We start from the raw sequence: 25,945 nt of genomic DNA, 5'->3' as shown, positions 1-25,945 counted from the left end.
GGCCCTTGTGAGGGCTTTGGGAATCTCACTTCAGGGATCCGGGGTTGATTGTATGATGAACAGTACTGTCTCATATTATTGCATTCCAGGATGTGTGTTTTCCTTTGTTTTTCTATTCTGTTCATGATGTGCTATATTCGGGGTATGCCCCGAGGCATTTTCTTTGTATTAAATTTGAAAATCTAATAAAAACATATTTTAAAAAGAAAAAAGCCGTCGTCAATTGCGATTACCACATTAAAACACTAAATTCCGTTAAAATCCCTGGTGTCTAGTGGAACCACCGATCCACCGCGATGTAACAGCAGGGTGAATATGGGTTGCTGGGGAAGAACGGGCCTTACCTGGTCCTTGGCGTCGTCTCCGGCTCTGTGATTGCTTTAAGGATAAGTCTCATGCTTAAAAATGTATCCCCAATCCAAAGGAGAGGGGATAAGTTTTAGATTGTGGGGGGTCGGAGCACTGGGGCCCCCCCGCGACCTCCTGTTGGAGCCCCCATTGTTCTGGGGGAGAACTGTGTTTCTATGCTGGGTAGAACTTTGCAGTGTTTGCTACATTACGGGCAGCTTCCCTCCCTGGCAATGCTTACTGCTTCCTTAAATCTGGCCTCAGCAGCTTTGGTTCCTTCTCCGGGCGCCGACCGCAGCCCCTGTCAACTGAGCTGCGGTCGCTCAGCCAGCTCTATTTTACTTTTGTTTTAGCCCGTGCAGGCAGGCAGGCGGGAGATGTGCTGATTATTACTTGAGGCCGGGTCCGGGACTTTGCTTGGCCGCACTGGCGGTGCTCCCACCCTCCTCCCGCTGCCAGCCAATAGTTTTCCTGCGCGCTTTGGGGGGTCATTCTCTGTCCTCCTCCCTCTCATTCTCCAGTGAGGTTCGTCCTGTTGGGAGGCATTCTCTGGTCAGTGCGTTTTGCTCCTCCTTTCTTCTCTTCTTCTGTAGACCATATCGCTGCTGCTACCTCTTCTCTTCAGGACACTTACAACCTGCTTCTCAGCTCCAGCTGCGGAACACAGGACCTGGGTGAGATTGCTCCATTTTCTTTGCTGGCTATTGCTTGCTAGCACCTATGTCCGACCCCAGACCCGAACCTTCCCCCAGTCAGGCGACCGTGGCCCTAGTCACCTACTATGCTTGTGTGGGCTGAAAGTCCAAAATGCCTGGTGGTTCCACTGAATACATCTGTTCCACCTGCACCAACAAGCGCGCCATCCCTCCTGTTCTTGTATCTCAGGATGTTCACCCCCGAATGCGCGGTCTTCGTCCCTCCCCCTAAGTGGGCTTCTTCTCTTTCGCAGTCGATCTCCGACCTTGTTAGGGTCTCCAGATCAGTGGCCTCTGCCTTGGAGCGGTCTTCCTTGTGCATGGCCCCCAGGGAGTCCCGCTCAGTTTCACCTGAACCCCACTTTCAACGCCCTAAAGTGATTTCTGCTGGCTCTAATCCAGAGGTGCGTGCTCGGCATAGACATTCTTCCCGTGGATCTTGCTCTTCTTCCCCAGCTCGCCGGTGTAATGAGAAATTCTGTTTCTTGACAAGTTCTGTGTCCCGATCAGATGATAAAGTGCTGAGTCAGCACAGCTGCAGCACAGACACTGTGATTGCACTGTGATTGGTTGATGGGAGGGTGTGTCTGCACACTGCACAGATCACACTGTTTTGCAGCCTCTAGACAAGCACAGACACAGATTTTTGTAAACCCTAATCCCTTATGTATTCAGACTGGACACACATCTTTTCAAACCCTAAACTTTCATGTACCCAGCTTTTCCAAGACACACATCTTTTCAAACCCTAAACTCATGTACTCAGCTTTTCCAGATTCCTATAAAACCTACGCTCTCATGTACTCAGCTTTTCAAGTTTCCTGCAAATCCTACACTTTCTTGTACTCGACTTTCCAAGATTCCTGCAAAACCTACACTTATGTACTCAGCTTTTCAAGATTAAGGCAAACCTTACACTTATGTACTGAGCTTTTCCAGATTCATGCAAATCCTACACTCTCATGTACTCAGCTTTTCCCGATCTCTTTGCTTGCTCTGGCTGCTGTCTGGGGAACATTTCTTTTCAGCATCTTCTTGCACCAAAATGTACAGTGAAAAATCCACATGATTTTGCATTTCTGCGATTAGTGGCCATACCCTTAGGGTAGTGGTCTCTAAATTGTTGACCTCCAGCTGTTGCAAAACTACAACTCCCAGCATGTCCAGACAGCAAACGTCTGTCTGGGCATGCTACAAAGACAAAAGAAGACAGGAGCGCTTCCATGTGCAGGATCATCTATGATAATGTGGTAGAGAATTCATGCCACAACACTCCAAAGAATATTACGGAGACCGCTGATAAAGCTTCAATGCTGCTACAGGCTTCCCACGCCGGGCGGGCATGTATAGGATCAGAGGAAAAACACAATGGGGATTTTGGGAAATAGTCCCGTGCTGCCGAAATCTCCAGGTGGAAAGACGTGAAGATTATCAGTTATGATTTTATTGAACACAACGCGTTTCAAGGCTGAGTTAGCCTTTTCATCAGGCATCATCACTGTTCCCCAGACAGCAGCCAGAGCGAGCAAAGAGATCGGGAAAAGCTGAGTACATGAGAGTGTAGGATTTGCATGAATCTGGAAAAGCTGAGTACATAAGTTTAGGTTTTGCAGGAATCTTGGAAAGCTGAGTACATGAAAGCGTAGGATTGGCAGGAATCTTGAAAAGCTGAGTACATGAGAGCGTAGGTTTTATAGGAATCTGGAAAAGCTGAGTACATGAGAGTTCAGGGTTTCAAAAGATGTGTGTCCAGTCTGAATACATAAGGGATTAGGGTTTGCAAAAATCTGTGTCTGTGCTTTTCTAGAGGCTGCAAAACAGTGTGATCTGTGCAGTGAGCAGACACACCCTCCCATCAACCAATCACAGTGCAATCACAGTGTCTGTGTTGCAGCTGTGCTGACTCAGCACTTTATCAGCTGATCGGGACGCAGAACTTGTCAAGAAACAGAATTTTTCATTACACCGGCAGCGTTGCTTCTCTAGGGGCCCCTCTCCCGGTGACCATCCCAGGTCCCTGTCTCCTTTTTCTAGGTCTAACACACCTCAATCCAAGGCTACCACTGCTTGTTCCCACTCTCCAGGGGAAGTAGCAGATGACTGGTCGGACTCCACCTCGGATCATGAGGACCACTGTACGGTGTCCGACATAGTGGACAACTTGGTGTCACCGGTCAGGGACACTTTTCATCTGGAGGACCCAAGAACTTTGGATCCTGATCCGGAAGTTTATTTCGCCGCTCTGGGCGTTCTCACAAGGCTTTCAGTTCTCATGCAGAATTTGATGCTTTGTTGGATGTGGCCTGGAAACATCCGGACAAATGATGCGAAGGGAACTAAGAAGATTCAAGCTCAGTTTCCCTTTCCTCCAAATCCGGTTTTCAAGTGGACAGCGCCACCTACAGTTGATCCTCCAGTTTCTCATCTGTCCAGTTTCTACTACCCTGCCGCTAGTGGACACAGCATCTCTTAAGGATCCTGCAGACAAGAAAATCGAGAATTTGGCAAAATTTTCCTTTGAAGCAGCAGGCTTGTTGTTGCGGTTCTAGGGTGATAATCCTGTCTGCAGCTCCACTTATTGTGGAAAATCCTGCATACTACACCAATTGTGATTTTAGAATTAGAGTAAAACAAACTTGCCCCTCCCCCGACCATGTGCTCTCTTTGTTAGTCCCCAAAATGGCCACCAACTATATGGAAACGGAAGCAGGAAGTTCAGGCTAAATTTATAGGTCCTAAATATGTTTGTAAAAAAAGCACCCAGAAACACTGATTAAGTTTTGTACAACTATGAAATAATTGTACAAGGTATTTTGGCCGGAAAGTCTTGTACCAGCAGTGTATCCCACCAAATTTAACAATCACTCAGTAACCAGCAAAGTTAATAACATTTAATAAAACATTAATTAACTAAACCAAATAAGACGTACATACTCTGTTTAGCAAAATAGCCTGAATCTACCCAAGTGATACATGAATATTTAGTGTAGAAATACCGTATATACTCGAGTATAAGCCGAGTTTTTCAGCACGATTTTTCGTGCTGAAAACACCCCCCTCGGCTTATACTCGAGTGAACTCCCCCACCCGCAGTGGTCTTCAACCTGCGGACCTCCAGAGGTTTCAAAACTACAACTCCCAGCAAGCCCGGGCAGCCATCGGCTGTCCGGGCTTGCTGGGAGTTGTAGTTTTGAAACCTCCGGAGGTCCGCAGGTTGAAGACCACTGCGGCCTTCAACATCATCCAGCCTCCCTCTCACCCCCTTTAGTTCTGAGTACTCACCTCCGCTCGGCGCTGGTCCGGTACTGCAGGACTGTCCGGTGAGGAGGTGGTCCGGTGGGATACTGGTTCCGGGCTGCTATCTTCACCGGGGAGGCCTCTTCTAAGCGCTTCGGGCCCGGCCTCAGAATAGTCACGTTGCCGTGACAACGACGCAGAGGTGCGTTCATTGCCAACGTACTCCTGCGTCATTGTCAAGGCAACGCCTCTATTCCGGGCCGGAAGCGCGGAGAAGAGGCGCCCCCGGTGAAGATAGCAGCCCGGACCACCTCCCCACCGGACAGCCCTGCAGGACCGGACCAGCGCCGAGCGGAGGTGAGTACTCAGAACTAAAGGGGGTGAGAGGGGGGCTGGATGATGTTGAAGGCCGCAGTGGTCTTCAACCTGCGGACCTCCGGAGGTTTCAAAACTACAACTCCCAGCAAGCCCGGACAGCCGATGGCTGCCCGGGCTTGCTGGGAGTTGTAGTTTTGAAACCTCTGGAGGTCCGCAGGTTGAAGACCACTGAGGGCGAATGATGAGAAGAGGATGATGAAGGGGGGGTGTGGGGATGATGAAGGGGGGTGGGGATGATGAAGGGGGGGTGTGGGATGATAAGGGGATGATGAAGGGGGGATGTGCGGGATGATAAGGGGATGATGAAGGGGGGATGTGTGGGATGATAAGGGGATGATGAAGGGGGGATGTGTGGGATGATAAGGGGATAATGAAGGGGGGATGATAAGGGGATGATGAAGGGGGGATGTGTTGGATGATGACAAGGGGATGATGAAGGGGGGATGTGTGGGATGATGACAAGGGGATGATGAAGGGGGGATGTGTGGGATGATAAGGGGATGATGAAGGGGGGGATGTGTGGGATGATGACAAGGGGATGATTATGAGGATGTTAATGACGGGTCTGGATGATGACAGGGGGGGATGAGGTATTTCCCACCCTAGGCTTATACTCGAGTCAATAACTTTTCCTGGGATTTTGGGTTGAAATTAGGGGTCTCGGCTTATACTCGGGTCGGCTTATACTCGAGTATATACGGTAATACAATCAATATACTTATCCATCCCAGGCTTAAGGAGCAGAAGATGCTCCTCTCTTCAACGAAGATCCAAAAGCAAAAAGAGACCGAGGGCCATATGATTTCCAGTGAAATCCCCTAATGCCCCACCCCTTTGGCCTAGTGTCTGCCTGCTCTCCTCACATAACCTGGAAAAACAGGTTCTTTAGCCGTTACTAAGCTTTAGACCGTGGGGACTGGGAAATTTATACTACATGAGATTTAATGGATGTAAAAACACATAATTTCAATATCCATAACACTTGTCCTTGCTACCCACCTTCTCATTCGCTTGGGTGGCCAAGGCAGTTTTGGTTTGGGGTATTCTGTCAGGTGTACAAACAAAGAACAAAGTACTCCAGCTCACCACCTCGTAGCAGTGCTCTGATCTGTGCCCGGCAGGACACTCCAATGAAGAACAAAAGAACGATCATCCAGCACTTGCAAAAACGAACAGCTTTATTGTAGATCACAGGATACAGATAAAACCAACCATACAGACTTGTTTTGAGCGCATGCGCTCTTCGGTGATCCAAAGAGCTTGTGCGCTCGAAACGCATCTGATATGGTTGGTTTTATCTGCATCCTGGGAACTTCAATAAAGCTGTTTGTTTTTGCAAGTGCTGGATCATCGTTCTTTTGCTATTCTGTCAGGTGTACCTTGGGAGGACTTGGCAGATCTCGCTTGCCAACTCTCTCAGGCTGGAGACTTTGTCTGTTCAGCGGCCTCGGAGTCAGCCCAAGGTGCACAGCTGCACAGCTTTTGCCTTGGGTAATTTAGTTACAATTTGTCACTCCATGTGGCTTAAGGCATGGGATGCTGTTGGAAGGCGGCTTCCTTTCGGCCCTTTCAGTCTTTTACATCGGGTCGCCCTCCCAATCTCTGAAAGCCTCTTCTTTCAAGGCACGTCCTTCCTGGAAGTCGGACAACTGTTCTGGTGGGTTCGGGGCCAGGTCTGGTAACCATAAACCACCTTCCTCTTGAAGGGGTGCCCCACCCGTGTCCTCTTCTCGGTTGGGAGGTCGTCTGTCTCTTTTCTGGGACGTTTGGCTAGCTCAGGTTCAGGACTCATGGGTACGGGACGTCATATCAGATGGTTATCGGATAGAGTTCGCATCTCTCCCCATTGATCATTACTTGCGACCCCATCCTCCTCGATCACCTTCTTTGGCAGAGGCCTTTCAGGTCGCTTTAAGTACACTCCTCGCTCAGGGAGTAACTGTGCCAGTTCCACCAGGGGAGCATTTTTTGGGGTTCTACTGGAATCTCTTCATCGTCCCCAAGAAGGAGGGCTCTTTCCATCCCATTCTGGGCCTCAAGTTACTAAGCTGCCATTTGTGGCTCAGTCATTTTCGCATTGGAGTCCCTCCTCTCCGGGGTGGCTTTCATGGACCAAGGGGAGTTTCTTTCGTCTGTGTACATTCAGGATGCCTATCTGCACATCCCTATTTTCCCTGCCCATCAGTGTTTCCTCCCTGCAGGTCACTTTCAATTCGTGGCTCTTCCTTTCGGCTTAGCTACAGCCCGCAGGGTTTTCACCAAGATCATGGCGGCAGTGATTGCCATCCTTCATGCCTGGGGGATCTTTGTTCTCCCCTACCTGGAAGACCTTTTAATCAAAGCCCCATCCTGGTCCCAAAACTTCGAGAGCCTTCATCTCACCGTACAGACTCTGTCCGCCTTCAGTTGGGTGATCAACCGGGAAAAGTCCAACCGGTCTCCCTCCCAGTCTCTGGTATTTCTGGGTCTCCTTTTCGACACAGCAGCCACCTGTGTTTGTCTTCCGTTGGACAAGTGGCGCTCTAGGCAGAAGGGTGTCCGTCGCATAAGACGCCCCTCTCTGGTTCCGATTCACTTCTGCATGGAGGTACTGGGCCCGGGTGGTGGCGGCGGCCATGGGGGCGGTCCCCTTCGCCCAGTTTCACTATCGCCTCTACAGCTGGCCATCTTGGGCAGGTGGGACAAGTACCCGTCAACTCTGGATTGCCGGATTCTTCTGCCCCCCTCTGTTCGGCAGTCCCTTCTGTGGTGGCTCCAGCGGCGTTTTTTTTTCTTCCTCTGCACTGGCAGGTCATCACGACCGATGCGAGTCTCCAGGTCTCCTCTAGAAGCTCGCCTTCCCATCAATCTTCTGGAGCTCAAGGCCATCTTTCTTTGCCTCCTCCACTGGGCGATCATCCTACAGGGTCGGCCAGTCAGTGTCCAGTCGGACAATGCCATGGCTGCCGCTTATATCAATTCCCAGGGCGGCATGTGCTGTTGTTCGTCGATGGAGGAGGTCTTAAAGATTCTGCTCTGGGCCGAGACCTGAGTTCCTGCTCTCTCCGCGATCCACATTCTGGGTGTGGAGAATTGGGAAGCGGACTTTCTCAGCTTCTCTTCCACAGATCCGGGGGAGTGGTCTTTCCATCCGTAGGTCTTTGCGCAGATCTGCGATCTCTGGTGGACCCCAGACGTGGATCTCTTTGCGTCTCGCCACAACAGGCAGGTTTCTTGCTTTGTAGCAAAGTCGCGAGACCCTCTGGCTGTGGACGTACTGGTCATTCCATGGTCGTCCTTCCGTATCCCTTATCGATTTCCACCTCTCCTGCCCAGGGTTCTGCGGAAACTCGAGGCGGAAGGGCGTTCCCACCATTTTGGTGGCTCAAGACTGGCCCAGGCGCACGTGCTATGCCAACGTAATTCGGCTGGTTGCTGCATCTTCTACTTCGCCCAATCTGCTCTCCCAGGGTCCCCTCTGCCACCCCAGTTTACTGTCGCTGCATTTGATGGCATGGTGGTTGAAACCGCGTTTCTGAGAGCTCGGAGGTTTTCTTTCGGGGTGATTCGTCCAATGCTGTGGGCTCTGAAGCCTTCCTCCGCTAGGATTTGCCACCGCACCTGGCGGGCTTATTTCCGGTGGTGTGAGGCTCAGTCCGTTTTTCGCCCGTCGTTTTTTTTCCTTCCGCACCTTCTGGCCTTTTTGCAGTCTGGTTTGGATCAACGCTTGACACGTTTCAGCGGCAGTTGGCTTCCAATTCTCATGTCCACACCTTTCTAAAGGGAGTGGCCCATGCATCGCCGCCTTTCAGGTCTCCCACTCCTCCTTGAGATCTTAACCTGGGAGGCTCCATTCGAACTTTCCTGGAAGGTCGCCTTTCTCATGGTGATTACCTCCATTAGGAGGGTCTTGGAGCTGGCGGCTCTTTCCTGTCGCTCCCTCCTTTTTTGGTCCTTCATCAAGACAAGGTGGTTTTTCGGCCTCCTCCATTCTTCATGTCCAACGTGGTGTCCCCCTTTCACATGAACAAGATCGTTCTTCCTTCGTTTTGTCCGGCTCCATCTATTGCTAAGGTGTGTTCCCTACATAGTCTGAACGTTGTCCGGGCTGTCCAGATCTATCTTTCCTCACATCCTCCTTTTGGCAGAGTGACTCCTTTTTTGTGTTTCCGAAGGGTAGTCACAAGGGTCTTCCGGCTTCCAAGGTGATCATTTTGCGGTGGATCCATTCAGCCATCTCGGAATTGTACTGTTGTAAAGGGAAGGTCCCACCTTTTCAGGTGACTGGACATTCCACGCGTTCCATTGGGGCTTTTTGGGCGCTCTGCAATAGGGCTTCGGCTCTGCAAGTCTGTAAGGCTGCCACCTGGTCGTCTTTGTACACTTTCACTAAATTCTACCAGGTGCACACATTTGCGTCAGTTGACGCCAGTTTGGGTCGCAAGTTGTTTGAGGCGGCAGTGGGTCAGTCTTCTGCCTGATTCTGAGTTGGGTATTTTTTCCCACCCTGGAGACTGCTTTTGGTACGTCCCACGGTCTCTGTGTCCCCCCAGTGGAGCCGACCGAGAAAAGTAGTTTTTTTTTATGCTTACCGTAAAATCTATTTCTCAACGGATCCGTTGGGGGGACACAGCTCCCACCCATATAAGTCACATGCCCACATAGGGACAGCAGATGTATACATAATATTGTCTGTTGTCTGTCACATTCTTATCTAAAGAGCCTGTTCTAAATGGTACAGAAAGCCTTTGTCTTGTTTTTAAATTCCAATGGAAGAAAAAAAATCCACAATATGATTCATAAGACTGCCGTGTCTGTGTTTTTTTTTTTGTTTTTTTTTTATAGCACACTTAATTTCTCCTGACATCTACCTGAAAACTAAATGTATTCTGACAAATTGGTTATACATTTGTATGCTAAGGGAGCTCTTTGCATAAAGGAATGGCAGCAATAAATAATGGGAGAACTAGCAGAATTGCTTTTTTTTTTTTCCTTTTTGTACCTCTGTCAAGTTAACACATCGTCTGTTTTTATGATCTGTTATGGCATTGGCTGCAAATGATCTATTATGTTATGGAGAACATAAATATATAATATGCATTAAATTTACATTTTAACTGTGTGTTCCATCAACAAGTGTAAGTCTTTGGGCAGCATTGCTGGTTGTCTAATCCTTAATATTGCTGAGCTGTCTTTTCTCAGGATATTCTTCCTAACAGATTCTACAAGTTGCTGTGGTTAGCTACACTGAAATAACATTGTTGAAAATTCTGTATATAGCTGAAGAGATTAGACATTCAATTGTTTGTCCTTTCTCTTGCCCCTTGTTGTGAAGGAAACACAGAACCATTTGTGCTCCTCTGTCTCTTTTTACATGTCATGCTGATTTGCAAGGGGAAGGCCTCTTTATGTACCAGTCGTACCAGGCCCTGTGCTGCATAATGTTTTACTTTTAACCATGTAGGTTTAATGCTATAAACTAGACTTCAATAGACAGTTTGTATTCCACAATATTAATTCTTAAGCCTTTGATATATATCAATTGTCACACTGTCTCAGAATAATTATAAATTAAAAAAAAAAAAAAATATATATATATATATATATATATATATATATATATATATATATATATATATATATATATATATATATAATATAGATTAGAATTTAGAGATTTAGAAAAGAAAATTGGCTAAAAATGCAAAAAAAAAAATCAACAGTTGAAGATATACTTTAAGGATACTTTCACACGCACAGGATCTGCTGCAGATTTTGTGCAGCTGATTTTGCTACCTATTAACTTAATGGGTAGCAAAATAAGTTGCAGAAAATATGCAGCAGATTCTGTAGGTGGGAATGTACCCTAAAAGCTCTATTCCATGCCCAAGTGTCAAAAAAGCAGTTTTGAACCACATTATGCATGTCTCCTTCCTTCTTCACTACTTCCTGTATTGACTGACTGACATACAGGGCTGAGTGCTGGAAGAGGAGCCTGTACATCAGTCAATCAAGGCAAGGGAGTAGTTGCGGAGGGAGAAGGCATGCATGCTATGGTTAAGCACTGCCTCCTTAACACTAGAGCAATATATAGAACTGACAGGTTTCAGTGCAGCAGTGCACTCAGTCAATGATGGACATTGGCAATCCTGCCAATGTCCATAATTAACCCCTCAAGTGCTGTGATCAATAGCACTTCAATGGCTATCTCCCGCTCACCCCACCCCGACCTAACATATATTCGGGGATGCCAGTCGGTTTACATGCCCGCCGAAGGTCTTCTTACCTGCTCTTTGTGGGTCCAGGGACGATCTGCTGATAGTTTGCTAACACTAAATAATGCTATAGTGCTAAAGGCAATCTAATGATTGCATAAAAGTTCCCTATGGGGATATAAAAAAAAAAAAAGTGTGAACACAGTCATAAGAGAATGTTTTTAAAATATATAAAAATTCCCCTCCCCTCTAAAAATTGAAATCACCCCCCTTTTCCCATTTTTTTTTTCTAAAAATAAAAAGCACATTTTTGGTATCTCTGATGTGGAAATGTCTAACCTATTAAAACATAACGTTTATGTTCTGTTACGGTTAAGGGTGTGAACGTAAAAAAAAAAAAATGCCAGCATTTATTACTTTTTTTTTATTTTTATTTTTTGGGTCACATCATATATCAGAAAAAAAACATGAAAAGTGATTAAAGTCCTGTCAAAACAAAAAATGGTACAGATAAAAACTGCAGATCAAAAATTGAGCTCTCATACATCCCCATATACAGCAGAATAAAGTTTTACAGAGGTCAGAATAGGACAATTTAAAGCACACACATTTTGTTTCAAAAGATTTTTTTTTTTGAAGAATTACAATACATTAGCTATGAGATAATGGTTTTAATTTTATTGACTTAAAGAATAAAGATAACATTTCACTTTTACTGTACTGTCTTTTTTTTCACCTACATTTTCACCTGTCATTATAAAGTTTGCTAAAATCAAGTCCTCATGCGTTTATGGGTGAAAAAAAAAACCAAAACATTATGACTCTAAGGCGATGAAGAAAAAAATGTAAACGCTAAAATTAAAATTGGCTGTGTCCTCAAGGCCAAAACTTGTTGTTTCCTGTAAGAGGTTAAAGGGTTTTCCGTCAATTTCAAAATGGCTCAGAATGGTTGAAAGTAATCCCTCTCTGCTTCCTGGATAACTCTGGTCTTTCCAGTCCTTCTTGACATGGACATGTGACAATTACTGGCCCCAATGAAGACCCGTTACATCCAGTAATTTTAAGAACCTGGGCGTATAGACTAATGGGAGACTTAGGAATCAATGGAATGGATCTGCAGGGGTTGGTTCAGAACATTTAGAGCTATTGTACTGTAATACCCTTCAACTACAGTATTGAATTGCAGGGTCTGTATATATTTTTATCATGGCCAACTACTTTTTGGCTTTTTTTCTGTTTTATTAAGTGGTGTTCTTTGTTAATATTTAAAAATTTATTTGGAACTGTATTGCTTTTATCTTTGCTTTAATAATCTTTTGTTCACTGATCAGTTATGCTGGAAGGAAGTTTTGAAGATGTTGAGAAACGATTGGCAAACTTGGAAGAACTCTATGATCAATGTGAATTTCAACGGTTTCAGCACATGCAGTACAGACAGCTAGAAAACTACAAGAAAAAGAAAAGGTTGGTGTCAGTGTTCATACACGTAAAATATTATATACTGTTCAAATATTATAGTATTCAAGTGTCAATGTTAAAGAGGGCCATTGGTTATTATAAAATATTTATTTGTTTAACCTTTTAACCACCTTGGACATGTATACTTTGGTCCCGGCAGTTTAACCCTTACAGCTGCCATCGGAATTGACCACAAGCTGTAGGAAGTTTGAGGGAGGGAGCTCCTTCTGTTTCACCATTTGGCAAACATGGACTGGCAAAGGCCACCAGGTCTGCCTCGGTTACTGCCGGTATTAGGTTGGTCATAAAGGGTACAATCAAACTGAGCGCATCTGCAGCATATTTCATGCTGCGGATGCCACGCTGGCAGTCACAAGAGAGAGCTTGCTGCTGCGGCTGAGTAGCTCCTGCGTGTATGCTCGTGGTGGTCACGAGCTGACACACTGTGCTACCCAGCCGCAGCACAGAGCTCATGCGAAATACACTGCCCATGTGCTCCATGTGACCTTACCCTTATTACATATTTTACAAAGAACTGTTCATACTGCGTTTGTTGCAGTATGTTAGAGCTATCCGTCAGCATCACCTAAAAAAAGTGATGCCGACATATACTGTAGTAGGCAAATTAATTTCCGTGGCCCGATCATAGTCACCTAGGGGCTGTGTTAGTGCTGCTTCCCGCTAGTGTACGCTTATTTATTGGTACACACACAATAGCGTAGTCTGCTTTGCTGTTTTGTCCCGCCAAATTAGAGTATGCTAGCCGAGAGTGGCCCTAACAGAGCCACTGCTTGACTCCCCTCTACAGTAAGAATGCTACAGTGTACATTGGCATCCCTTTTTTGACATTAGACCAATAGACACCTCCCAACATTTTTTTATTTTATTTTTTTAAATGCCCAATGATGGATATATTCATCATATGTACATTTGATGTCCTGAAAGCCAAATGGCGCTTCTCTCCTTTTGGGTCCCACCATATGGCCAAGCAACCAACTATGGCCTAAGCATGGGTACTGCCTAACATGGAACAAGCAGCATAATAACATTTGTGGTGCATTTAATTAATTTTAGAAGCGATTTGAAAAAAAAAGAATGTATTATTTTACTCTGACTTATGCTAATACCATCAACATAAAAAGGCCTGAAGGAACACACTGCTAACCCAAGTGAATACTTTGGGGGGGGGGGGGGGTTTAAAAAGGGTCACTTGTGGGGGTGCAGTATGGTTCTTCCAGCTTTGCAGGCATGGGGTGCGACCTATAATTTTTATAATGATGTCCTGAAATCCAGTTGTCGTTCTTCTTCTTCTGGGTCACACTATGCGGCCAAGCAACCAATTATGGCCTGAGCGGGGGTATTTCCGAACACGGGACAAACAGCATAATAACACATGGGGTGCATTTCCTCCTTTTAAGGTGCAATGTACAAAAAATATGTCCCACAAATGATGCATTTGGGGAAAAAAAAAGCTAATTTCAATTGTTTCCACTGGCTTTGTAACTATTCCAGCCACACAAAAAGGTCTCAAAGTACTCACTTTTGGTCTAGGTGAATACTTTACAGGGTGTAGTTTACTAAATAGGGTTGTTTGGGGGGGTTCAGTACGGTTCTGGCAGCTTGACTTCTTTGCAGGCATGGAGTGCGGCCTAAAATGATGCAGTGAAAGTCAAATGGCACTTCTCTCCCGAGTCCACCATGCCACCAAGGAATCAAATAGGGCCTAAGCGGGGGTATTAACGATCACAGGACAAGCAGCTCAATAAAATATGGGGTGCATTTCTTCTAATAAGAAGCGATGTGCAAATAATGTGTTCTGCTAATGATGCATTTGTGAAAAAAAGCTAATTTAATTTTAACTAATCGCTCATGACGGCACCCTTGGAGAGGATCTTCCAACGCAGAACAGGAAACCTGGGAACATAAAAATGGGACACGCCTCTCCACACCTCAGTTCAGGTTTCCTGTCCTTCAGTAGGAGGCCTGGGAGCTGTCTCCATACCTCTCCAAGAGGCAGCAGGTCCTCCGATAATGGGGCTCCCTGTTCGGCAGAAATCTCCTCTGGGGAGCAGTCGTGAGTCTGCCTGTGGGTCCTGCGGGGGGTCTGGTGGGGTTCTGATAGTCCTCATCTCTATCCTTTCCCCCGGTGTCAGTGGCGTTTAGGAGGTGGGGGCTGTTAAGTAGCGCGGTTTCCAGCGTGTAAGGGGCACAGGATTTCTCCTTTTCGGATTCCCCGTAGGCGTTCTTAGCGTCCGGAACCCCGTGGACAGCAGGCAGCCAGCCTGCAGCAATAGCCACAGCAGCAGAAGCCCAAGCCTGCAGCAGTACAGCAGCCCACAGCAGCAGTATCCAGTGGCAGCAGTTCCAGCCTGCAACAGCTGAGCATTCCTTGTTGCCCTGCAGTATTTTGCTGAAAACTCCTCCAGCATGTCGGAGCATTAGACAGAGGGAGGTGGACGCTCCAAGAAGAGTAGTTCCAGCCTGGCCACGGAGGTGTGGATCTACTTCTGGGTGAGAATTTCAATTTCGTTCCATATTCTGCTAGATAAGTCGGGCTATTGTTTTGTTTTGTAGGGTAGTAAGAAGTCTTCTTCTAAATCCCGTAATAAAGAATGTGCAGAATGTAGGAAGCCGTTAGATCCTGCCTATAAAAAAATCTATATGCGTAGCCTATATTGAAGTTATCGTGGCCCAGGAGTCCTCTGCAATTGCTAGCAACATAAGAGTAATGATCCGGGAGGAGAGAGATTCATCCCTTTTAAAGGACTAAGAATTGTTGGGAATGTGGGTGCTTTAGCCTCCTCTGTGGTCATCCCTGCCATTTCCAGTTCCCCTAGTGTTCAAAAAGAAAATCTTACTCTGAGTCCTTTCCCTTTCTATAACGCGGGGCCTCGACATGGCCCCGTGTCATAGCGGGTCGGGCCCGGCCTCTAACGGCCGGGACCCGTGGCTAATAGCGCGCGGCATTGATCGCGGTGCCGCGCGCTATCAACCCTTTAGACGCGGCGTTCAAAGTTGAACGCTGCGTCTAAAGTGAAAGTGAAACCATGCCGGTTCGCGGCGTCCCGAACAGCTGTTAGACACGAGGAGGGTCTCCTACCTTGCCTCCTGGTGTCTGATCGCCGAATGACTGCTCAGTGCCTGAGATCCAGGCATGAGCAGTCAAGCTGCAGAATCATCAATCACTGGTTTCCTATGAGAAACCAGTGATCAATGTAAAAGATCACTGTGTGCAGTGTTATAGGTCCCTATGGGAGCTATAACACTGCAAAAAAAAAGTGAATAAAGATCATTTAACACCTCCCCTATTAAGTTTGAATCACCCCCCTTTTCCCATTTAAAAAAAAAAAGTGTAACTAAAAATAAACATATGTTTTATCGCCACGTGCGGAAATGTCCGAATTATAAAAATATATTAATTAAACCGCATGGTCAATGGCGTACGCGCAAAAAAAAAATTCTAAAGTCCAAAATAGTGTCTTTTTGGTCACTTTTTATATCATGAAAAAGTGAATAAAATGTGAGCAACAAGTTCGATCAATACAAAAAGGGTACCGCTAAAAACTTCAGATCACGGCGCAAAAAATTAGTCCTCATACCGACCCATACGCGGTAAAATAAAAGTTAGGGGTCAGAAGATGACAATTTTAAACGTATACATTTTCCTGCATGTAGTTATGATTTTTTTCAGAAGTACGACAAAATCAAACCGATATAAGTAGGATATCATTTTAATCGTATGGACCTACAGAATAAAGTGTCAATTTTACCGAAAAATGTACTGCGCAGAAACAGAAGCCCCCAAAAGTTACAAAATGGCGTTTTGTTTTTTTTTTTTCAATTTTGTCTCACAATGATTTTTTTTCCGTTTCGCCGTAGATTTTTGGGTAAAATGACTGATGTCATTGCAAAGTAGAATAGGTGGCGCAAAAAATAAGCGATCATATGGATTTTTAGGTGCAAAATTGAAAGGGTTATGATTTTTTAAAGGTAAGGAGGAAAAAACGAAAGTGCTAAAAGGGAAAATCCCCTGGTCCTTAAGGGGTTAAAGGACTAAGAATTGTCGGGAATGTGGGTGCTTCAGCCTCCTCTGTGGTCATCCCTGCCATTTCCAGTTCCCCCTAGTGTTCAAGAGGAAAATCTTACTCTAAATTCTCCTCTGAAGAGCTCCTTAAAGCAATCCGCCAAACAGCTAATCTTGAGGAGAGCAGAGACTGTCATTGCCGAAGATGCCCTTTATGAAGGCCCCAAGAAGTCCCGTACATTCAATTTGCATAAAAGTATCAGGCAAATAATTGATAAGGAATGGGAAGATCCTGGGAAGAATTTTTTTTTTCCCTAAATTCCTTAAAAGGAAGTACCCCTTTGTCGAGTCAGTTACTAAGTCATGGGATAGAGTCCCGTTAATTGATGCCACGGTGGCTAAAATGACTAAGAAATCCGCCTTGCCTTTTGAGGATCTAGGAACCCTGTCTGACCCAATGGACAAAAAAGCTGAGTTCTTTAACAAGACCTGGGAGGCGGCCACAGCTTCTATCAGAACCAATGTAGCTGCTACATGTGTCGCTCGCTCCCTAAGAGTCTAGATTTCATAATTACAAACCCATCTTGTTAACCAGACCCCAATAGAAGAGATCTTAGAATCCTTACCCGTAATCTCCAAGGTGGTTATATTTTTTGGTAGATTCCGTAAGATTGGGTGCCAGAGCAGCTGCTTTATCTATTTCTTCTAGGAGAGTTACATGGCTTAGGCAGTGGGAGGGTGATGTGGGCTCAAAAGGCAAACTATGTTCCATCCCTTGCATTGGAGATCGCCTTTTTGGTCCCATCTTAGACGAAGTAGAAAAAAACCATCCAGAAAGCCTAATCAGAAGTTTCAGGACAATAGGAAATTTTAAAGTCCCTAGCAAAGATAGAGGTTTCCTCTTCAATCTCAACAAGGAGTCCAGTTCTAAAGATTCCACAACTTTCTGTCATACAAAAAATTCAGGATGGAGTCCCTAACATCCACAATCCCTCTACTATTTCCAAATTGCATGATGGCCTCTGTAGATTTAGAAGACGGCTACTACCATATTCCCATCCACAACTCTCATCAAAAGTTTCTAAGAGTGGCGGTGTTTATGGAGGGAGGAAAGGAGTCTCTCAGGCCCCAAGGGTATTCACCAAAGTGATCTCGGAGGTGACAGCTTTCATAAGAACCCAGGACGATTTACTGATTGTATCGGACTCTTCAGGAACCCTTCTTTTTCACATTCAAGTAGTTTGCTCCATACTGAAAGAACTAGTTTGGAATCTGAATCTAAAAAAGTCAAACCTAACCCCTTCCAGGCAGTGCGTTTTCTTAGGCATCCTTCTAGATTCAGTGTCTCAGCTTTCTCTCCTGCCTCTAGCCAAACAGATCCTCATCAGTGTCTCAGCTTTCTCTCCTGCCTCTAGCCAAACAGATCCTCATCAAGGACAGAGTAGAAGTTCTTTTATGGTCTCACCTATGCACAGGTGAGACCATAAAAGATATTCAGGGAAGCAATGTCAGTACTAGGTCTGATAACTTCTTGTATTGTAGCATTTAGATGGGCTCAGTACAGATCCAGGAGGTTACAGACAGATATCCTTCAAAAGTGGGATGGCAATCCCTCATCACTAAACCAAATATTTTCCCTTTCCTCAAAAGCCCCTCTCTTTGATATGGTGGATGAACCCCAACAACCTATTTCAAGGGGGGTACCTTGGTCTCCCTTGTCGGTAGTGAGTATAACTACAGACGAGAGTCCTTGGGATTGGGGTGCCTCCTGCGGCCAGCATCTCCTACAAGGCAGATGGTCTCCTCAGATGCATCAGTCTACATCAAGTTACAAAGAGCTCTATGCAGTGTTCCTGGCAATATCTCTGCTTATTCCTCAAATTCAAGGGAAGGATGTGCTGATATATTCAGACAACACCACCACTGTAGCTTACTTAAACAAACGGGGGGGGGGGGCGACAAGATCAGAATCCCTGTTAAATCTCTCCTTCCAGATTTCTTCCCCAGCAGAAGCCAGGTTGGCATCCCTCTCTGCAGTTCACCTGAAAGGGGAAGACAACAAGGTAGCAGACTTCCTGAGCAGAGTTCATATTCTTCAGTCTGAATGGTGTCTAAACAAGGAGATATTTGCAATGATAGAGTAAAGGTTTGGAAAATTCTCTACAGATCTCTTTTGCTTCCAGAAACAGGAAGAATCTCTGGTTCTATTCTCTCAACCCACTGGATTATCCGACAGCAGTAGACTCCTTCCCCTCGGATCTTGACGATAAAGCAGGACAGAGCCTTAGTGCTATTGATAGCGCCCTTCAGGCCTTTTAAGGCCCTGGTTTACCTTGCTAAGGACAATGTCAGTCTCACAACCATGGGTTCTTCCAGACAGGGAGCTACTGTACCAGGGACCAGTTCATCATACTCAGTCGGCTCACCTTCATCCAACAGCCTGGATGCTGAGAGGTCAATTCTAAAAGCTAGCGGCCTATTTGACAAGTGATAAACACTTTATTTGCAAGTAGGTAAGACGTAACATCCACCATATATCTAAGAACATGGAGTCTTCTTAAGAGTAGTAGGACCTGCAGTCGATCCATTGGGAGATCCTAATATCCCTCAAATTCTTCATTTCCTTAAGTTAGGCCTGGCTAAGAAGTTAAGTCCTAGTACCCTTTAAAGTACAAATTTCAGCACCTAGTTCCTTTTTTAACTGTAAGTTCGCAGACATCTTAGTTAAATGTTTTATTTCTGGGGCTACAAGATTAAATCCTCTATCAAGACCTACTGTTCCCCCTTGGGACTTAAATCTGGTGTTAGATGCCTTGTCTGGACCACCATTTGAACCTCTGGATTCTATCTCCATCAAGTTGCTCACCCTCAAGATGTGCTTCCTCCTGGCAATAACAACGGCTAGCAGGGTAGGAGAATTGCAAGCACTCTCTGCCTTTCCTCCTTATACTAAGATATTAGATGACAGAGTAGTAATGAGAACTTAACCATCTCTTCTGCCAAAAGTGGTCTCAGAGTTTCATAAATCTCAGGAGATTATTCTCCCTTCTTTTTGTGATGAGCTGAGACATGAAGGTGAAATCCAGTTCCATAACCTTGATGTCACAAGATGCCTCCTGAAGTATCTGGACTCTACTAATGACTTTCGTTCTACAGAAAATCTTTTTGTCCAATTTTCTGGCCCTAACAAAGGTAAGACTGCTTCTAAACAGTCTATTAGGAGATGGATCAGGGCATCAATTACTTTAGTCTACACTACAAAGAATCAGGATCCACCTTTTTTTCAGCTCACTCTACCAGAGCAGTGGCTTCCTCCTGCAATTAAATCCTGTTTTCTGATTTTTCCTTTTGGATGTAAAGGCCTTCAGGCGGTACTCCCACCCTGATTGATTACTATTCTAAGTCTCCAATGATGCTGTCATAAGTGATTAGGTAAAGATAGATTACTTACCTGGTAATCTGTTTTTCATTAGCTCATGACAGCACCCATCATTTATCCCACCCTTAAAAAGAGGGGGGGAAAAGGATTTTTTTTTTTTTTTAATGCTTTTTATTTTTACATGTGACCGTATTTCGGAAACTACACACTCACGGAATGTAATAAGGGGTGCAGGGAGCATTTGCACCCCACTGGCGTTTTACATACTTTTGGAACAGTGAGCTGTGCAAATGAAAAATTTTACTTTTCATTTTCATGGACCATTGTTCAAAAGATCTGTCAGACACAAGTAGGGCGTAAATGCTCACTGCACCCCTTATTACATTCCTTGAGGGGATGTAGTTTCCAAAATGGGGTCACATGTGGGGGGGGGGGGGGGGGGTGTCCACTGTTCTGGCACCATGGGGGCTTTGTAAACGCACATGTCCTGTGTAAGGGTATAGGTAAACGTAGTGTTTTTACCCTTCAGTATGTGTTAGTGTATTGTAGTGTTTTTAGGGTACATTCACACAAGCGGGGGTTTACAGCGAATTTACCGCTGGAAGTTTGAGCTGCAGCAAGAAACTCGCTGTAAACCCCCACCCATGTGAATGTACCCTGTAGACAGTAGTTTTGTAACAGCTGAAGGCACACTGGTTGCGAAACACAGTTTGTTACCTAACTCTGTGTTTCGCAACCAGTGTGCCTCCAGCTGTTGCAAACTACAACTCCCAGCATGCCCTTTGGCTGTCCGTGCATGCTGGGACTTGTAGTTATGCAACAGCTTGAGGCACACTACTACAACTTCCAGCATGCCCTTTGGCTGTCCATGCATGCTAAGGGTTGTAGTTGTGCAATAGCTGGAGGCACACTGATTGCAAAACACTGAGAGTTTGTTACTTAACTCAGTGTTTCACAACCAGTGTGCCTCCAGCTGTTGAAAAACTACAACTCCCAGCATGTACAGTTTTTCAGTGCATGCTGGGAGTTGTAGTTTGCAATAGCTGGAGGCACACTGGTTGCAAAACACAGTTAGGTAACAAACTCTGTGTTTCGCAACCAGTGTGCCTTCAGCTGTTACAAAACTGTCTGCGCTCCTGGGGATGGGATCGGGGGCCCCAGGTCCAAGTGAGGGCTCCCAGCACCCGCTCTCACCCTCGGACACCCCCACAGCAGGAGTCCTGATTCGAATCAGGACGATCGTGAGGTGGTACCAGTGCCACCTCACTCCTGCTGCTAAAGGGTGATAGTGCTGTCCGAGACAACACCTATCACCCTTTTTTTCTGGGGACCCGATTGACCCGGAATCGCCAATCTGAATTGACCGGCAATCGCCGACATGGGGGGGGGGGCTTCTCGGGACACCCCAAGGGTTTGCACGGGGTGCCTGCTCAATGATTTCAGCAGGCATCCCGGTCCGCTCCCTGCCTGGCGCATGGCGGGGACCGGAATTCCCACGGGTGTACAGGTACGCCCTGGGTCCATAAGTCCCAAGACATCAGGGCGTACCTGTGCGAACTGGGTCCTTAAGGGGTTAATGTTGGGAGCGAGAGAGTGGGGTAGGGTATTGTTTTTTTGTTTTGTTTGTTTTTTGTAGGGGTGTGGGAGGTAGGGGATGTAATATTTTGTGTCTATGTGAACTTGTTTAAGAGTAGGGAAATGGAAAATGTTTAAGAGTAGGAGCAATACTATATTGTAGTAAATGTAGTCTTTTGTGTATTTGGTTTCTACTCTTCCTCCTTATCTTTTGCATTTTGAGTGAAGTCTTTGTGTTGAGGTAGGGTCTGCCAGCTGTACTTAATGCCACGTTAAAATCAACAATGAACCTGAAATCAGACTAAGGGTAGAGTCACACTGGGAAGATACATAGGCGTATTTGACTCTGTTATAAATCTGCTGAGCAGCGGGAAATATGCTGTCTATGCGCTGGGAGCAGACACAGGCCTTCCCCTGCTACAGCCGTGTCTGTAATAAGGTTCGGAGGCGTGCCACGGACACAGGGCTGTAGTGGGGAAAAGCCTGTGTCTGCTCCTAATGCATACACAGCGTCAATTTGTAGCGTCAAATACGCTTCGTATCTGCCATGTGTGACCCTACCCTAAGTGTGAGTTCACACAAGTGGATTTTCTTTCAAACTTACAGCAGGTTTCCAGCAGGAAAGGTACATACTGTAATTTGCCATCTGTTTTTTTATCAGAAGAATATTTCCCGGAACTTGTTTTCTCATTTCGCAGGGTGTGTGGTGACAGACCCTTTTGACGATCAAATATGCGCAGGATACTCTACATGTGAATAGACCCTAAAGGTGGTTTCTCAATCAGCACAATATTTGCGGTTTTGAAGCATATGGATGTCATAAAGGTGGAATCCCTGCTCTAAATCCCTGTTAGTAATGTAAAGTGATCAGAAAGCACAAAGCGATATTTTTAGCTGCAAACAACTTCCTCTTTTAGCATCCAACCACATTCGATAAAATACTTTTTTCTTTATACTTATATGGGCATATGGTAATGGTATGGCCACAAGCTCTACTTACATTGATCAGGCACAATCTGCTCTGCTGTATATTTCCCTTTTAAATGTCAAAGAATAGTAGCCATTTTGGGCACAAATGAACTAATCTTCTCTGTTTTACTAATAGGTGCCTTCAATGCAATAAAAAGTGAGTACAGAGACCTTCTGAAATGTCGAACCTCCCCTAAACTGGCATTTACCTACTAATTTTATCATGACCTAAAAGAGATGAATCTGAGATTCTTTTAATTTATGATAAAATTAGATTAGACTTCATTGGTCTATTGTAAGTACAGAACACTTGTGCTACGTGAACAGGATTAGAAACATTACAGTATGACTGCAAAGAGGTTGGAAGAGAGATAATGCCAGTTTCCAGTGCTCTTTGGCATTTATGTTCTGCAAGTGAAATAAGCCAAATAATCCTTTTAAAGCATGTGATTTTAAAAATGTATAATAAAAAAAAAACCTTTTCTTTGCTTGCCTTAAATGGGTACTGTCAGATTCAAAAACTTTTTATATGTTATACATCTTGGCAAAACATCTTTTCTAATTACTTCATAAGAAATGTTATTTCCTTTTTATAGAAATCATGGCTTTGTCCAAGCTGAAGCACAGGCATGGACAAAGTCCGGTAAGTGAGGGGGGCTAGCACTCCTCTGTGCTCTCTCCATCCTGATAGCACACCTCTGTGCTTTCTCCTTCCTGGTAGCACACCTCTGGCTCTCTCCTGCCTGATAGCACTCCTCTGGGCTCTCTCCGGCCTGATAGCACTCCTCTGGGCTCTCTCCGGCCTGATAGCACTCCTCTGGGCTCTCTCCGGCCTGATAGCACTCCTCTGGGCTCTCTCCGGCCTGATAGAACTCCTCTGGGCTCTCTCCGGCCTGATAGCACTCCTCTGGGCTCTCTCCGGCCTGATAGCACTCCTCTGGGCTCTCTCCGGCCTGATAGCACTCCTCTGGGCTCTCTCCGGCCTGATAGCACTCCTCTGGGCTCTCTCCGGCCTGATAGCACTCCTCTGGGCTCTCTCCGGCCTGATAGCACTCCTCTGGGCTCTCTCCTGTCCTATCACTTACTGGACTCCTGCCTCCCCTTACCTACTGGACTTTGTCTATCCCATTTATTATGAAGTATATAAGAAAGGTTGATGTTTTGCCAAGATGTACAACATATAAAAAGTTTTTGTATCGAACAGTGCCCATTTAAGGACAGAACCAGTTTCACTTTTGCATTTTAGTTTTTTTCTTCATTGCCTTCTAAAATTCATAACTTTTTTTTATTTTTCCATCCACAGACCCATATGCTGATAACAAATACATTTAAATGGGGGGAAAATGGGCAATAAACTGTTTTTAATTAGGTGAGGGGCTTCACTTTTCACATTTATTTTACACTTTTTATTATTAGGTTGCTAATACTATCCAGTGCTATGCATAGGCATAGCACAGATCAGCATTATCTACAAACTGCTTCTCTGGTCTGATGGAAGGTAGACCAGAGAAGAAGACGCCAGGAGGACTGACAGAAGCAGGTGAGGGGACTCCGTCCACCATATCGGATGATCTGAACCCCGCCGTCGTGCTTCCTGCGATCCATTTATCCATTACAATTGCCACATTGCCTCAGATGCCATGATCTGGATTGATCACTGCATCTGAGGGGTTAATGGCAGACATCAGCGTGATCACTGATGTCCGACATTACCGTCGGGTCCTCGGGGGCTGATAGCAGCCGGGACATGCCGTGCATGATGCGTCGTCTGATTTAGTGTTGTATCAAAGAAGGGAAGATTAGCATTCCTCTTAACAAGGATGGGAGAGGCCCGCTGCAGCTCACCGAACATATTTGGTTTCCTTTTGCTCCTTTTGTAATCTCAATGACCAAGCATACTTACTCGTACTTTTTTTTGTAGGATGCTAACTTGTATGTTGGTTTGAATGTATGTCTTTTTATGTTTACTTTATTCCTCAGGACCTGTGTGTACTAACTGTTGTTAATGCCTTTTTTGATAAATCAATAAAATATTTGTTGAATAAATAAAAAAAGTTAAGTCTGATTTTACTCTTTTGAGTAATGAAAATAATTTTCATTGTATTTTGCAGAAATATTTCCACATATATTTTACAAATCTAAAAGTACATTTGCATAATAAATAGTTTGAGAATTGCATTTCACTTATTGAAAGTAAAAGCATGGCTGTATAAAGTAAGAGCATGACTGCTTAGAGCTTTTCACACAGAAAAAAAAAAACCCATACCTCCCATTAGTTAGTTGATCCCACCAGTGCCGAGACATCCGAATTTAAAAACATATTCAAATTAGAATTTGGAGCCCACTGGGCATTATCCCCAGCTTCTACAACCCAGCGAACTTTGTCCCCTTCTGTAGTTAACCACTTTCCCCTGTGCACAGGTCAAACCCTCTCCCCTACCCACCCCATTTGACAGGTGAGTGACTAAGTGGTAAGTGGACAAATTTAGCTGGGCTCTCCAGCTCACTCCATTTAGAAGTCTGTGGAGCTTGTGTCTTATCATGGAGACCTTGTGTGGATTTTACGTTCTACCTGCCTGGAACAATGACATCCAGATTGATATTGAAACCCAAAAATGTACAGGAATGTTCTAAATAATGACTTTCACATTATAATATACAGTAAATGGCTTTAAAAAAAAAAAAAGTTTTTGCAAATCTGCAAAACTTCTTATGCTTAAAATACATATTGACAGGAAGAATTATGAAAAGCATAGTCTTATTTGTAACATGTCCTCTTGTTTTCCTATAGGAAAGAGCTTGAGAGTGTGAAAGGTAAGAAGAACTTTTAAAAAATGTTTACCCTTATTTTTCTTTTATGTATTAAACAAAGGCATGTTTATTAACACATGTACACATAGCAATCGGGGACAGGGACATGGAAGTAACTTTTAAACAGGGCTTCTCCTGTTTTTAATTTTTCAGGAACAAAACAAATACAGCTTTTTACTTTAGGCACAAACACATACAAAATAAATCCTGCTTGTATAATTCTAACTACACAAAATCTTCCATTTCTGTACAGGTGGCTTACTACAAGCCACCCAACAAAACGGTCACCAAAAATGTGTTATTTACACAATACAAGTTTCCCATTTTTGAGGCTGCCCACCTAAAGACTCTTATGAGAGGTTCCCCACAGTCTCTCAGTGCTGGTTTGGCACACATAAGACAGGTAGGTACCTTTGGGGAAATATAAAAATTGATTGATTAAAATCATTCTTAGCGCTCCTCGATCCGTGCCTCTGGAATCCCCGGTCTTTGGTATTTGCAAATCTGGAGCTTGCACATGTGGAACAGGGTGCTTTCCCAAGCCACTGGTGCACAGTGACACCCAGATGGCATCTTCAGGGTAACCCCTGTGCTGAGCCTCTGCAGAGTGGAGCTTCATTTTGCAACAGGGGGAGGCATTACCATGAAGATTCTGGATGGACATCACTTTACACCAGGGGCATGGGAGCGCCCTCTATGCACCAAGCTCTATATTTGCATATACCAAAGACTAGGGATTACTAAAGACTGTAGACATGGAGTGAGGAGCGGTACGTATGATTTTCATAAGTGTCACCCGCACTTCAAGCCTGTTAGCGCAGGTGATACTGTTGACAGATTCCCTATAAGCTGCTGTTAACAACAATAAGGATCATAG

General features: G+C 45.0%; 1 protein-coding gene and 1 non-coding gene across 2 annotated transcripts in view; both read left to right on the top strand.

Moving 5' to 3' along the window:
• DTNBP1 (dystrobrevin binding protein 1) overlaps positions 1-25,945 on the top strand; it is a 122,206-nt gene that overhangs the window by 29,695 nt on the left and 66,566 nt on the right. Inside the window, exons 6-7 of the mRNA XM_056521217.1 lie at positions 12,184-12,316; positions 25,049-25,071. Of these exons, the coding sequence (XP_056377192.1) occupies positions 12,184-12,316; positions 25,049-25,071 (156 nt within the window). The remainder of the gene's footprint in view (positions 1-12,183; positions 12,317-25,048; positions 25,072-25,945) is intronic.
• On the top strand, positions 24,034-24,174 carry LOC130274769 (U6atac minor spliceosomal RNA). The gene has a single exon (XR_008844482.1). It is a non-coding gene; the product is annotated as a U6atac minor spliceosomal RNA (small nuclear RNA).

The sequence above is a fragment of the Hyla sarda genome, chromosome 5, assembly GCF_029499605.1.
Source record: "Hyla sarda isolate aHylSar1 chromosome 5, aHylSar1.hap1, whole genome shotgun sequence".
Lineage (NCBI taxonomy): Eukaryota > Metazoa > Chordata > Amphibia > Anura > Hylidae > Hyla > Hyla sarda.
This window is presented reverse-complemented; position numbering and strand designations above follow the sequence as displayed.